The 15,076-nt window shown below is 45.9% G+C and overlaps 1 protein-coding gene across 4 annotated transcripts in view; it reads left to right on the forward strand.

The window, feature by feature from the left end:
• fgd4a (FYVE, RhoGEF and PH domain containing 4a) overlaps positions 1–14,915 on the forward strand; it is a 35,071-nt gene extending 20,156 nt beyond the window's left edge. For all 4 annotated transcript variants that reach the window (XM_018747539.2, XM_018747540.2, XM_018747541.2 and 1 more), the window contains 16 exons: positions 671–811; positions 1,272–1,434; positions 2,778–3,201; positions 7,945–8,034; positions 8,252–8,397; positions 8,556–8,712; positions 9,305–9,443; positions 9,629–9,687; positions 10,074–10,220; positions 10,327–10,499; positions 10,589–10,619; positions 11,245–11,328; positions 11,420–11,545; positions 13,023–13,166; positions 13,253–13,393; positions 13,487–14,915. In XM_018747539.2, coding sequence (XP_018603055.1) covers positions 671–811; positions 1,272–1,434; positions 2,778–3,201; positions 7,945–8,034; positions 8,252–8,397; positions 8,556–8,712; positions 9,305–9,443; positions 9,629–9,687; positions 10,074–10,220; positions 10,327–10,499; positions 10,589–10,619; positions 11,245–11,328; positions 11,420–11,545; positions 13,023–13,166; positions 13,253–13,393; positions 13,487–13,741 — 2,420 coding nt within the window. In that variant the 3' untranslated portion in view covers positions 13,742–14,915. The remainder of the gene's footprint in view (positions 1–670; positions 812–1,271; positions 1,435–2,777; positions 3,202–7,944; positions 8,035–8,251; positions 8,398–8,555; positions 8,713–9,304; positions 9,444–9,628; positions 9,688–10,073; positions 10,221–10,326; positions 10,500–10,588; positions 10,620–11,244; positions 11,329–11,419; positions 11,546–13,022; positions 13,167–13,252; positions 13,394–13,486) is intronic.
• Positions 14,916–15,076: the final 161 nt, after the last annotated feature.

Genomic DNA, 15,076 nt, shown 5'->3' on the forward strand with positions numbered 1-15,076 from the left:
TCGTGCCCATGTGTGGCGCAACTGGTGTGGAATCTAAACTTTCTACAGCCGTTCAGACGCATAACCTCTTTGTGGTACAAGAAAGAATATCTTATAAGATGTGAAAACTGTCTGTCTTAATTATAGCAGTTCTGCTTCCAGAGTCTGACAGCCCATATGTACCGTAGAAGGAAACAGCCTTGAAAAAAGAATCTGGTGAACCTGAATTGCGAAAACCTGTTTGACATCCCTGGGACACAATTTTTTTAATTTTTTTTTTTTTTAAAATATGCATCAGATCTTCAGATGGTTTAGCCTGCAAGAGGACTCGGTCCCCTATGAAATGGTTGCATTTTGTTTGGGTTGCTTCGCAAATTTAATCCGTGTGTCAGATTCTTCCAGATTTTCATTTCTGAAAATGAATGATATGTCAAACTTTGCCTGGGTTATGGAAATTTTATATCATGTTATAAACATCCACTTTCCATCAGTGGGACATTTTGCGATTCAGGAATGGAGGGGAATTTGTTGTAAAATTGCCATGACATGATCAGCTGGGTTTATTGCTGAAATGCCTTTAATTATTATGAGAATATCGTATCAGTGTGTGGTTCTTACTGCACATTCATCTGTGTGTGTGTGTGTTGCAATGCCGTCCCCTCACTTCAACCCCAAACCTCTTTCCTCACAGCCTCATTTGACCCCGATGGGCAGCGTTTCCGAGACCCCCGCTGTGTGAGATCCCTCCGGACCCGCAGGTGTGGGGAGAGCAACCAGGCAAGCGTAAATGGAAGAGGCCGCATTCGGCCTTCGCTCCACTGCAAACCGCCAGGTATGTGGTCCCCTGGTAGCCTTGTGCCTCTATCGTGTGTCTCTACTTACTTTGCCGCGCGACCCAACCTGATCTGTCCAATGCTTCATCCCTCAGTCATTGTCGCTTTCAACGTCCCTAGATTTGTCTGACCACCTCGGCTTTCGGTAAACCGTTCAGGCGGAGCAGTCCGCATATGTGGTCAGACTTTCTGTTCTGCTCCGCAGATTTAATTAGACTGCTCTTTCTCAGTTTCAGAGCATAAGTTATGGGGACAGTCAAAATGAATCTTAGTTGTAGCTAATCTGGTCACTTTTGTGCGGAATTATTCTCTTATTCAAATGATTCCGCATGGGTCACTCGGTGCTGTATGATGTGTGACGTTGTTTCTGCTGCCATCGTGTGGTGGTTTGAGGTACAGCCGGGCTCATTGAAAATGCCTGTTTTAGTGTCTTAATCTTCTTGCCTCTCCTACCCTCAGTGCCTGCAAAGCCGCCATACCTGCAGAACGCGGTGACGGATCCGCGGCCAGCGTCTTTACGTACGGGACCATTCAGATCCAGGATGGAGGAAGTAGGAAGAGGAAAGTTGAAGGAGAAACCTTCCAAGGTGTCAACCCTCATCAGTCAGTTTGAGGAGAACAGGTACCTTCTCACAGCTGCACCGGAGAGACAGGATACCGAACGAGGAGTGATGCTACAAAGTATCTCTTGGTCCCCCCCCCCCCCCCCCCCCCCCTTTCTCTCCTCTCCCCCTCTCGAGGGGAATTGAAGAAAGATGTTTGCCAATATGAGTAAAACTGAAAATGACTCTTGATCAGTGGTGCTCAGTGATGACCTCATAAAGTGTTTTTTACATTTTATATTTGCATTTATTCATTTAGCTGGTGCTTTTCCCCAATGCGACATACGCTGTTGAGCTACTTATTTACCCATTTATACAGCCGGGCGAGTTTTTTTTTTTTTTTTTACTGGAGTAATTTAGGGTAAGTACCTTGCTCAAGTGTACTACAGCTGAAGGTGGGATTCAAACCTTCAAGTTTTGAGTCCAAGCGCAATGGTGCTAACTCCTACAGTACCAGCTGCACCCTTGTATTTTTAGGCCGTTCGCTCTGCCCTGGCTGCCGGTCATCACACACACGGAGTCACCTGGAAGACCGCTAACAGAGAGGGCAGTTGGTTCACCCAGTCCTTTATTTGTCGTCACTGGAGGTGGATGGCAGGTGCCCTGTGTGTGTGTGTGTGTGTGTGTGTGTGTGTGTGTGTGTGTGTGTGTTAATTCTGATTAAATGGACAGCACATAGCACACCATACTGGTCAGGACCATTGCCTTGTAATACAAAGGTTCCCAGTTTCAATCCCCTTCCAGCCACAGGCTCCAGTCCCTGAGATGACACAGTAAAATATCTTGCTCTATAAATGGATAAATCATCAATTCGTCGTCAGAGAAAGACTAACGTTAGGCAGCTGATGAACTGATCTAATAAGCAGGCTTTTGCTGTGGGGATGTCTCTGCACCATGTCTAAAAATAGCCGCTTGTATATTTAGCAGTTACACTTTCAGTCCTGCGTGCACGCACAAACACGAGCGTCCAGCTTTGCGTGTGTTTTTTGGGAGGGATTGCAATTCTGGTTCCTCTGATGCTTTTAGGAGGTCGGCAAGTTCTCCCAGGTCTCCCTGCAGTGCTGCTCACTTTTTTTTTTTTTTTTTTCTTCTTCCCCTCCCCCCCATTGAAAGTTTTTGCTCCTCCCACACCGTTCAGACGTCATCCTCAAAGTGCTTGTACAGGAAGCGGTGCAGGCTCCTCTGCTTTATTTATACTTCCGAAGTGACACTGCTTGTTAATCCGTGTCTCGCTCTCTGCATGTCGTGTGTGTCTCTCTCTCTCTCTCTCTCTCTCTCTCTCACACACACTTGCATGTACACACACACAGAGTAGATTGGTGTTCTGCTCATCTGCTTCACGCTCTTGTTTCCTCACACACAGCTGCAGCAAGACGAGAAGGGACGGCCCGCTGCTCAAGCAGGCCCTCAGAGTGTCCTCCGGCAGCAGTCTGCCGTGCAAGGGCCCCCAGAGGCCGAGGGAGCCTCCGCCGCCCTCAGCGGCGCCGACCACGGAGACGGGTTCCGAAACGGATGCCCCAAAAGATGACCTTCAGCAAGCCCCCAACGGAGCGCTAGTTCCGATGGAGCCCTCGGAAGGCCGGTCGGAGGACGCCCCCGCTCCGGAGGAACGCGGCGCCCCGCAGGCAGATGCCGTCCTCGTGAACGGAGACGCCGGGGACGAGTCTTCGGACGGCCAGTCTGACACGGACAGGACCGACTCCGAGTCGAAGGGCCTTCCTCGGGAGCGAGGAGGACGAGAGGAGGACAGCAGCTCTCCTCAGGAGGAAGAGAAAGCGGAACCAAAGGTGAGCGGGGGACCAAGGGAAAGGGTGGCTCAACGGCGAAGGGAAGCAGAGGGACGCGTCTTTGCGCTCTGCACACCCTCTCCTATCGGCACACACTGCTGCATGATTATAAATGCCGTTACTTCGTTTTGGTACGAGCTTCAAATCACGGGGAGCGGAACTGATCAGAGTACTTACCCTGAATTGCTCCAGTAAAAATTACCAAGATATATAAATGGGTCAATAACTGTAAGTACCTGAATATTATAAACCGTTTTGGAGAGAAAGTTTGATAAATGTAAAGATGTCGTCTCCAGATAACGGTTGGCACGCTGTAAATATTTTAAGGTAATGACTTTGCACGAACTGTCTTGATCTGGGAGAGTTTTAATTACCATGAAATACTCTTTGTATTCCTGATGTTGCAAAGCATGTGCTGGTACTGTAGTGGTTAAAGCTGTCGCCTTTGGACCCAAAGGTCACAGGTTTGAATCCCACCTCCAAGTGTAATACCCTTGAGCAAGGTACTTACCCTGAATTGCTCCAGTAAAATTACCCAGCTGCATTAATGGGTAAATTTAAGCTGCTTTGGAGAACGGTATCAGATAAATTTTAAATTGTATCCCCCCCCCCTCATATTGCACAATATAAACATGTTGGGCTCTGACTTACCCTGCTTTACACAACAACATGTTTATATTTTTGTTAGGTGTTGCTTAAACCAAAAAAAAAAAACATAAGTTTCTATAGAGAACACTTTTTTTTTTTTTTAAAAAAATCCTCCTATGGAAATGTTTTTGTTGTTGTTGTTATTATTATTATTAAATAAATTAAAAAAAAAAAACATATGGCAGCATACCACATTATAGACATGGTCTGTTGGTGTATACTGGTGTAAACCAGACACCACTTATGCATCTTTTGAGGTCACATGCAGTGGAACAGGATGATCTGTCACAAATCTAAATATTAATTTACATACAAATTTCTGGTCTGCTCATCTATGTAAAACTGTGAGAAGATGAATAGGTGCTTAAAGGGCAATTTACCTCATTGACAGCACCTTTGTACATGTATGGTAGAGGTTTAACATAGCATCTGGTATGTGACACCCAGCTCAAGTCACACTTAGCTGACTGGTCTGTGTCTGTGTTGCACCATCTTCACAAATTGAGCGCTTTGTGTGTTACCCCTTCGCCTTAATGTTTGACTTCCTTTTCCCTCCCCCAGACTTTCCATCCTTTAAAGTGTTACACCACGGTAGCTCCTTACTGTGTGGTAAAGGCGGCTCGGCATTTCCTTTTGCAAATGCTTCTTTAGATCATTTAGTTTGCTATATTCTTTGAATTTTTTAACCATGTTTTTTCGTCAGTGTCTTGGGCGCACCTTACGTTTGTTTATTTAGCAGATGCTTTTCTCCAAAACGACTTCCAACGAGCTCTCTGTAGTGTTATCAGCCCACACACATTATTCACCATGGTGACTTACACTGCTGGATACACTACTTACAATGGGTTACTCATCCATACATGAGTGGAACACACACTCTCTCTCTGTCAGTCACACATGATGGGTGAACTTGCACAGCATGCCTTTGGACTGTGGGAGGAAACCAGAGCACCCGGAGGAAACCCACGCAGACACGGGGAGAACATGCAAACTCCACACAGACTGAGCGGCGATCGAACCCATATCGTCTCGCACCACCCAGGCGCTGCAAGACATCAGTGCTACTCGCCGTGCTACCTTACCGTCCACTGGTTTGGATGCAGGTTTTTTTTTTTTTTTTTTTTTTTTTTTTTTTTTTTTTTTTTTTCTTCTTCCTTCTGCACTTTCGAGAGTTTCAGTGCTGTCAGTTTCTTTGAACCTGTGGTTAGTCGCCCACACCCATGTAATGCACTATTGTGTGACACTGAGTGACCACCTGTTTCAATTCTCTTCCTTCCAGCGGAACGGCACATTACAGGTTCCAAAGAGGAAATTTTATGTTTGGTATCTGCTCAGTTTCTGGCCCAACTGGTGCAAACATGTTCTCATGCAGCCTGCTTCTCATAGGACATACCATGCATTAGTATATTCATAGCTGACTATATTAGTATTGGTATATTCATTTGCTTGCTACACTTACTACAACCCCAATTCCAAAAAAGTTGGGACGCTGTGTTAAATGTAAATAAAAACAGAATGCAGTGATTTTGCAAATCTCATAAACCCGTATTTTATTCACAATAGAACATATCAAATGTTTAAACTAAGGAAAGGTACCATTTTAAGAAAAAGAAAAAAAAAAAGGTAATTTTGAATTTGATGGCTGCAACACGTCTCAAAAAAGTTGGGACGGGGGCAACAAAAGGCTGGAAAAGTAAGTGTTACGAAAAAAAAAACAGCTGGAGGAACATTTTGCAACTACTTAGGTTAATTGGCAACAGGTCAGTAACATGATTGGGTATAAAAAGAAGAGTGTTTTAGAGAGAGGGGGCGTGGTGGCGCAGTGGGTTGGATCGGGTCCTGCTCTTCGGTGGGTCTGAGGTTCGAGTCCCGCTTAGGGTGCCTTGCGACGGACTGGCATCCCGTCCTGGGTGTGTCCCCTCCCCCTCCAGCCTTACGCCCTGTGTTGCCGGGTTAGGCTCCGGTTCCCCGTAACCCTGTATAGGACAAGCAGTTCAGAAAGTGTGTGTGTGTGTGTGTGTTTTAGAGAGTCTCCCAGAAGTAAAGATGGGCAGAGGTTCACCGATCCGCGAAAAACTGCGTCTACAAATTGTGGAACAATTTCATAATAATGTTCCTCAACGTAAAATTACGAAGACTTTGAATATCTCATCATCTACAGTACAGAATATCATGAAAAGATTCCGAGAATCTGGAGAAATGTCTGTGCGCGAGGGACGAGGGCGAAAATCAATATTGGATGCCCGTGATCTTCAGGCCCTTGGGCGGCACTGCGTTAAAAACAGGCATGATTCTGTAATGTAAATCACTGCGCGGGCTCAGAAACGCCTCCAGAAATCATTGTGTGTGAACACAGTTCGCCGTGCCATCCACAGAAGCAGGTTAAAGCTCTATCGTGCGAAGAAGAAGCCGTACGTGAGCATGATCCAGAAACGCCTCCGTCTTCTCTGGGCCAAAGCTCATTTAAAATGGACGGAGGCAAAGTGGAAAACTTTTTTTCCGTGGTCAGACGAATCGAAATTTGAAATTGTTTTTGGAAACCATGGACGTCGCGTCCTCCGGACTAAAAAGGAGAGCGCTCAGTTCGAAAGCCTGCATCCCTGATGGTATGGGGGTGCATTAGTGCCTATGGAATGGGCAGCTTGCACATCTGGAAAGGCACCATCAATGCTGAAAGGTATATGCAGGTTTTTGAGCAACATATGCTTCCGTCCAGACGACGTCTTTTTCAGGGAAGGCCTTGCATATTTCAGCAGGACGATGCTAAACCGCATACTGCATCTATAACAAGAGCGTGGCTTCGTAGTAGAAGAGTCCAGGTGCTGAACTGGCCTGCCTGCAGTCCAGTCCTTTCGCCAATTGAAAACATTTGGCGCATCACGAAACGAAAAATACAAGAAGACCCAGCGAGAATCCTGTATCGGACACGAATGGGACAACGTTCCTCTCCCGAAACTCCAGCAACTGGTCTCCTCAGTTCCCAGACGTATACGGACTGTTCTTAAAAGAAGAGGGGATGCTACACAGTGGTGAACGTTGCCCTGTCCCAACTTCTTTGAGACGTGTTGCTGCCATCAAATTGAAGATTACCTTATTTTTTCCTTAAATGGTATATACAGTTTATCCAGCTGGGCATTTTTACTGGAGTAATTCATGGTAAGTACCTGGCTCAAAGGCAGAAGGTGGGATTGAAACCTGCAACCTCTGAGTCCAAAGGTAACAAATGTAGCCTCTATACTACTTGCTACCCCAGATAATATTTACATTTATTTATTTGGCATACGATATTCTACAAGGGAAGGGGTGCGGTGGCGCAGTGGGTTGGGCCGCAGTCCTGCTGTCCGGTGGGTCTGGGGTTCGAGTCCCGCTTGGGGTGCCTTGCGGCGGACTGGCGTCCCGTCCTGGGTGTGTCCCCTCCCCCTCCGGCCTTACGCCCTGTGTTACCGGGTTGGCTCCGGTTCCCCGCGACCCTGTATGGGACAAGCGGTTCTGAAAATGTGTGTGTGTGTGTATTCTACAAGGTGATGTATATCTCAAAGCAATACAACAGTACAGTCCATTTACAAACCACATGTACATTTTTCAGTTAAACATAGTACATCTTTATCAAGCACACGGAAGATCAGGTGAACAGTGAGTCGGAAAGGTGTTTTGAATGTTGAGATTCAACAGTTTTGAGGGACAGAGGGTGATCGTTCCTCTACGTTATAGCCAGAACCTTTGTGCTTTTTTTTAATTATTTTTTTTTTTTTTTTTTTTTTTTGGTGACTTGCATGTGGAACCACTAAGCAATCGGAGATGCAGGAGAGTAGCAGTCTGGGCATGGTGTAGTGAGTGATCAGGTCTTGTAGGTAGCAGGTGTGTGTGTGTGTGTGTGTGTGTGTGTATGTACACACTACTGCTTCCTGTTTCTTCTGATATCACCCATAGTGGAGAGAAACTATAAAACATACGGTGACAAAGACCTTAGCATATAGCCTACAGCAGCTCCTCCTCGGTAAGGTCCGTGGTACGAGTCCAGGTGGTGTGTCGGGAGGCCTAAGCTGTTGCTGTGCGAAGTGTGATGCCAACACTCGTTCCTTCTGCCTCTTAAAGGAAACGAATGAACAGAAACTGTACAACATCGCCAACGAGCTCCTGATGACTGAGAAGGCCTACGTGTCCAGACTGAACCTGCTGGATAATGTGAGTGATGCTGGGTCAACAGCAAGCACAGTTCGCTCCACACATACTTTGTTTAGAATCTATGTCTGGAATGTCTTAGTTTTTTTAAATGCTGCAGTGCACGTGTGTATATATCTGTAAACTCCATTTTCACTGTTATTAGCGATGATCTTCACCCAGATGCTGCGTGGCGTACTGGGTAAATCGAAGTGCAGTTAAAGAACTTGTCTTGCTGCAGGTGTTTTGTGCCAATCTGATGGAGGAGGCCATGAAAGGCACTTTCCCAGCAGATGTGGTGAGGAACATCTTCTCCAACATCTCCTCCATCCACGTCTTCCACGCCCAGTTTCTGCTGCCCGACCTGGAGAAACGCATGAGCGAATGGTGAGGCCAAACTGGTGTTCTCCGTTACAGCAGCTGCTGCTGACCAGCACGAATCTTAAAATAATTGGAAACTATTCAGTCTTAAGATTAATGACTCCTAATCGGTGAGTTGGACAAATTACTGTTTGTTTAGGACTTTCGTATTCCCGTCGCCGCAGGTCATCCTGTCCACGGATCGGGGACATACTGCTGAAGCTCACGCCATTCCTGAAGATGTATGCTGAATATGTGAAGAACTTTGACAATGCCATGGAACTCCTGAAGCTCTGGACAGAAAAGTCACCTCTGTTCAAGGCCATCATCCAAGACATTCAGGTGTGGAGATTGTCCTTCGCTGCATCAAGTCATCTTGCCACCAAACTGTTGGAAGCTGAGGTTTTGCTAGAACATCAAGGAACATGGCAGCCAGTCAGTGGTGACCTAATGAAAACATCTGGATCTTGAGAATTTCCAGTGGTTCAGGTTAGAGATTCTGCGAAGGTAATGAAGAATCACAGCTGTAGTTAAATTTATTGCAGTATGAGTTATATCTTATTTGATGTTGCTATAAACTCAACGAAAAATTGGTGAATTTATTGCAATATCACAAGTTGTAACTCATCGGTATAAATTCAACTACAGCTGTGCCTCTTCATTACCTTTGTATAGCGATGTACCATTGTGTCCTACTTTATTGCACTATCGAACAATCCTGCAGCCATCATGATTTTTCCACTTTTTCTGCTTGTGATTTATTCACGTTAACATTTTCCATTGAAAGTTGTATATCTTATGAAAAACAAAATGAGGAGGATAATGAGTTCAGAGCAAAAAGGCCAAAACCTGCCATCTAAGTTTTATACGAGTCGTTCAGCACTGTGGATTATAGTGGTGCAGTAATGCTCCAGTCTTGTGGGTGGGGCTACAGAGCCAGGAGGTGTGTGCCAGCCTCACCCTACAGCACCACATGCTGGAACCAGTGCAACGGGTACCCCGCTATGAGATGCTTTTGAAGGACTACCTGAAGAAGCTGCCCCAAGACGCCTCAGATCGTCACGATGCCGAGAGTGAGTGGGTTTCAAAAAGCAGCGCGCGCACACCACAGTCATTTTTCCAAGAAGCCGAAGTTGACTTGGCAACAGGAGTTGTCCTTTGTTTTCAGTACCTGTTTTTCTTAAACTCAATGTCAGTTTCAGTCTTCAGTTCCCCTGTGGGACACAGGCTTATACCAGTGTTGGGTGTCGTTCCTCAGAGTCCTTGGAGATCATCGCTATGGCAGCAACTCATTCCAACAGTGCCATCCGAAAAACGGTGAGTGCAGGTGTCCTGTTGGAATGGAAACTGTAAGGGCTGAAGTACGGTTGGGGGTGTGTGTGGGTGTGGGTGGGTGTGGGTGGGTGGGTGGGTGTTACATGAGAGCATCAGAACTCTTCTGAAGTTTCTGAAGAAGGTTTCTCGCACAGCTCAGCCACACAGGGCAACTGTTGGCTTTCGCTCAGGCTTGCAGTAGAGTTCAGGGCGAGATCTTCCTCTTGGTTGGGCTGGTTTTGCTAGTTGGTGTTAAATTATTGATCCTCTTTGACTGGAAGTATGAGGAAGGATTTATATCAGGTTGGCGCAAAAACGATTTGCCAAACAGCATTGATGGTGTTTGAAGTATCCATGCTGGCATTCATTTAAAGTTGTACTCTGTCCAGGAGAACCTAAAGAAACTGCTGGAGATCCATGAGATGCTGGGGGGTGAAGGAGATATTGTCAATGCCTCCAACGAGTTCATCAAGGAGGGCAGCATTCTTAAACTTGCAGCCAGGAACACGTCAGCCATGGAGAGGTACCTCTTCCTGGTGAGGACCATAGGGGGCGTCACACAGTTCCTGAACAATTTAGGAGCACCTGCTCCAATCGGTGGAAGTATAGGCGTCGCTTACATAACGGTCGTTCCTTCCACAGTTCAACAACGTCCTGCTGTACTGCGTGCCCAAGTTCAGCCTAGTGGGGCAGAAGTACACCGTCCGCACGCGAATCGGTATCGACGGCCTGAAGGTGGTGGAGACCTCCAACGAAGACTATCCTCACACTTTCCAAGTGTCTGGCAAGGAGAGGTCCCTGGAACTTCAGGCCAGGTGAGCCCAGGTTGTAACTTCTACACAAAGTCAAGTGATGGCAGTGTCAAAATTTCGTCAATTTTAAAAGCCACGTTTTTGCTTTTTAGCTCGGAGCAGGACAAAGAGGACTGGATAAAGGTATGCAAATTCATACCCTTTGGATCTGTGATCCTTTATGTCACTAATTGGTCGCTGATCGGGAAACGCTCCCCCTCCCTAACTTATGAATATAATGTGTTCTTGACTGTAACTTTCTAAGGTGTATTCTCTTAGCTCAAAGATATAATAAGTATTGGTTTTAATGGTAAATTGTCCCAAGCCCCAAAAGTGCCACCATTTACATTTATTCATTTAGCAGATGCTTTTGTCCAAAGCGACATACATCTCAGCAAAAGTACAATTTATGCATTACATTAAGAGAAGGAGATATAGCTGCAGACATGAAAGTCTCAAGTAAACCTAGTTTGTTACCTACCACTTGCTGCACCGAGGTTCATTTCTGATAAAATGTCGAGAAATGCAATTAAAATGGAGTTACTTCAGTAGTTAGCATTATTGTAACACAACAAAACAAGGCGGTTGCCCTTTAATTACTCTATTACTGTCCTCCCTGCCATCTTTTCTAGCTATGACGTACCAGACACGTCGCAAGTGCATGCATGCACGTATGCGTCCGTGTTTTACTTTGCTCTGCTGTTGAAATGGGTAAATGCAGGTAGGGTGTTCACCTCAGGGGATGACTGCATGTTCCTGTGTCTGGCAGGCTTTTCAAGAGACAATTGCGATCTTCCACCAGAAGAACGAAACCTTCAAAACGGCCTCCAAAGAGGTGGACGTGGAAGTGTCGGTCAGTGTACCCTCCCTGGTCGTCCAGATGAGGAGAGCCAGAGAACAAATGATGGTGTCTCAGAATGTGTGTGTGTTCTCTGTGCGCGAAGGCCGCTGAGCTGGGGAAGCGTGCCCCCCGCTGGATCCGAGACAACGAGGTGACGATGTGTATGAAATGCAGGGAACCCTTCAATGCCCTGACGCGGCGGCGTCATCACTGTCGAGCCTGCGGCTATGTGAGTGGACTGCACCCGTGAAGCCTTGTCCACCCAGAATGCGTGATCCGGTACAAAATCTGATCTGGCTCCATAAGTGTAAAAGTACAATTCTGGAGTCTTCAACATACAAACACCACTAGGACCAGAAATGTGTTGGTAACTTGAATTGTCCATAACTTCAAAGTTTCGTTTACCATGTCACAATCCAAAGCTGAGTAATAAATAGCTCTAGTCACATGAAAATTAATTTTTTTCCTTACTTTTTATTTTTGCTCACACGTCCATCAAAAACGGCTTATCTGGTGCGGGGCAGTGGTGGTTAGCTGTATCCAGGAAGCACAGTGTAAGAGGGGGGTTCAGTCCTTGGATATCCACCACTACGTTGTAGTGTAACAACACCCTTTATTAACTTAACTCATCTCCACAACCGCCTATGCAATACAGGTATGCGCCGCTTGACGACGTTTCGGGCGGCGACGGACCGCATGTACGACGGTGGTCCCATAAAAATATAATGGACTGAAAAATTCCTATCGAAGAGCGACGTCGTAGCCGTCGTATGGGTGGTAACGCGATGCGTTGCTCACGTTTTAAGCGTCTTTTGTAAACAAACCAACTGCACTGCCAGACATATGGAAGGATATATGATTTGTGTATAGTACATAATACATGATGATGATGATAACTCTGTTACTGGTTTATGTATTTACTCTACAGTAGTTTTCATTGTTACTTTAGAGTGTATTCTTTCTACTTAGTTCCGTAATGTAAGACAGTACTGTACACTCCATGGTGTTCGCTCAACGACAAAGTCGAACTGCGACTGGTTTCACAGAACGTAATCCCATTGTTAAGCGGCGCATACCTGTACTGTGAACTGATTTATCCCATAAAGATTTGACGCTCATCACATTTTAATCACATTTAGGCTACTTTAAACTTTATTTACACAGTCAATAAAAGCTCACTGAAACAAAGTCCCTCTATTTATGCATGGGTTAAGGTACGTGAAAGTCTTAGACATAGCTACGCTTAAAGTTGACGTAACACTGAGCCACTTTAAAATGACTGAAAATAAAATGCTTTCCCTCCACCAACCCCAAGTGAATGCTGTTGACTGATTTAATCCCATAAACATACGCAGCATTTCTTATTGACCGCCAATACAGAGGAAAACGAGACAAGTTGTGAACTGTTGAATGAAGACGGTCCCACGACTCTAACGTGTTTTTACCGAGTGCAATTAGTGCAACTAATGTTGGCAACTGGAAGTGCAGGTCATTCATGCTCTGCAACAGATGCGAATTTCAGAAAATAGAATGGTGAACAATGCACAATTTAAATTGTAAGATATTCTTTGAAAAATTGGAACTTGAATGTCTAACAGAAGGAATCACCGTGCATATTTGTGCACGTGGATTAGGAGGTAATGCGGAGAGCCATTAGAGATCTCGTGTCTCAGATGCATTGTAGTTCCTTCGTTTCCTCTTCTCAGGTGGTGTGCTGGAAGTGCTCCGATTACAAGGCTGCACTGGAATATGACAACAACAAGGTGAACAAGGTCTGCAAGGACTGTTATTCCATCCTGTCAGGCCAGTTGGACAGTGATGAAAGGGCCAAGAAGAAGGGCATCCTTGAGGTGAGGAACAGTTCGAGGCAGATGACTGTAGTCCTACTTGCCCCTCTGAAGTGTCTAATGGTGCCGTTTTTTCTACTCTCGTATAGATCGAGGCAGCCCAGTTCTCGGGGAACAGCATTGTATGCGGCTTCCTGCAGTACAGTGAAAAGACCAAGCCTTGGCAAAAAATGTGGTGTGTCATCCCCCAGACGGAAGCCCTGGTCCTGTACCTATATGGTGCTCCTCAGGTGAGAACCCTGGTTCTCTTAGAGCTCTCTAGAACACACACTGAAGTTGTGCAAGTCTACAAATTGAGCACCTCTCCATCCTGCTTCTCCAAGGACGTGAAGGCACAGTCGACCATCCCTCTGCTTGGCTACGCTGTGGAGGACGGACCCCGGTCAGCTGACGTGCCCCATAGCTTCCGCCTCACCCAGTCCAAATCGGTCCACAGCTTCTACGCGGAGAGTGAGGAGCTGAAGCAGCGATGGCTGCGGGTGATCCGGGTTGCCGTGATAGGTGAGGTGCCAGAAGCACCTCCCTGTACTGAAGGTGGCACAGAAGGTGTCGAGGACAATGGGGTGAACAACTTCTGAGGAACTCGTACACGACTCGACAGCTGTTTTCTCCACATTCGGGCTAATTCTTCTCATCAGGGACCGTCTACTGAATCAACACTAGAATTGCTGCAACCACCTGTTGCCTGTAGGCATCTGCCCTTTCCTCCTCCTTCAGATCGACTGCTGGAGCCTTGTCACCTTTGGTACAAATGGACCTTGTGCATCCTTTTTCCTCAATATGCTGAAGGCACTGCTTGCTGTGTGTGAAAAGCACACCAACTCTGCATCAGAGTTTTTTTTTTTTTTTTTTTTCCCCCCCCCCTCTCTCTCGCTCTTCTCCAGCAGGGAGTGGGATGGAGAAGGATGCCACTGCAAGCTGGGACTCAGACCCCCATGACTTACTGGGCATGGTGCGAGTTGTCTTTAGATCAGAGCAACAAGACACTGCAACTGGAGCCCATGGATGTGAAAAGAGCCTCTCAAAATTTATTACAAATCAAGTGATCTCCAGGAAACAACTTCGCTTTTGACATTGATGTTTTGAGCTGAATTATTAAACATGATCTCCTCAGTGCCAAGGCAGGTGCAGATGTGGAGTTCAAACAATGCCCCCCCAACCCATTGTACATTGCTTTGTGTCAGAGGTGCCTGTAACCAGTAGCATTGTAGTTATGCACATCACCCACAGTGTGGAGTACTCAAGCTAAGGTAAGTAGTGTCAAATGTACATTGTGCTAGGCTGTGATTGAAGAACAGGGTGTTTCTGCTCTGTGTTAACTATTGAAATGTACAATCCACTGCTGTGTTGATGCATTGTTTCTCACAGGAATCAATCAAGGACTTTGGATAAGGTGAGGAGTACACATTGGGTATTTAACTGTTTTCTGCCCTGTTTCTATTGGACTTCTGTTAAGCCATATGTATAGATATTTTTTTCTTGTACCTGAGTGCAAATGGAAGGACTGACTAGAATAGCAGCTGCTGCAAGGATTTTTCAAGCTAACTTCTAACCTTTACATAATACATGTCTGTGCTGTATGACTTCTGTTGTGAAATCTGAATGTATGACCAGATTCATGTACACTCTTTTTTCCAAAATGACATGAGCTAGTGCACTTTATGGTCCAATAAAGCAATAAGAAATTAAATGTGCTTTCAAGTAGTGGGCCCTCACCTTCCACATCAACCCTACAGGATCTGAGTGTAGCCATTTCTAAGAGTGGTACGAATAAGGATAGCTGTTAGTTGTTGCCTTTAGAGCCAGGGATTTGATCCCCACCTCTGGCTGTTGGACCCTTTAAGTAAGGTACTTGACCTGAAATTGTTCCACTGCACCTACCCAGCTTGATAGATGGGTAACGAAAAGCTACT

The sequence above is a fragment of the Scleropages formosus genome, chromosome 2 (genome assembly GCF_900964775.1).
Source record: "Scleropages formosus chromosome 2, fSclFor1.1, whole genome shotgun sequence".
In the NCBI taxonomy this organism is placed as follows: domain Eukaryota; kingdom Metazoa; phylum Chordata; class Actinopteri; order Osteoglossiformes; family Osteoglossidae; genus Scleropages; species Scleropages formosus.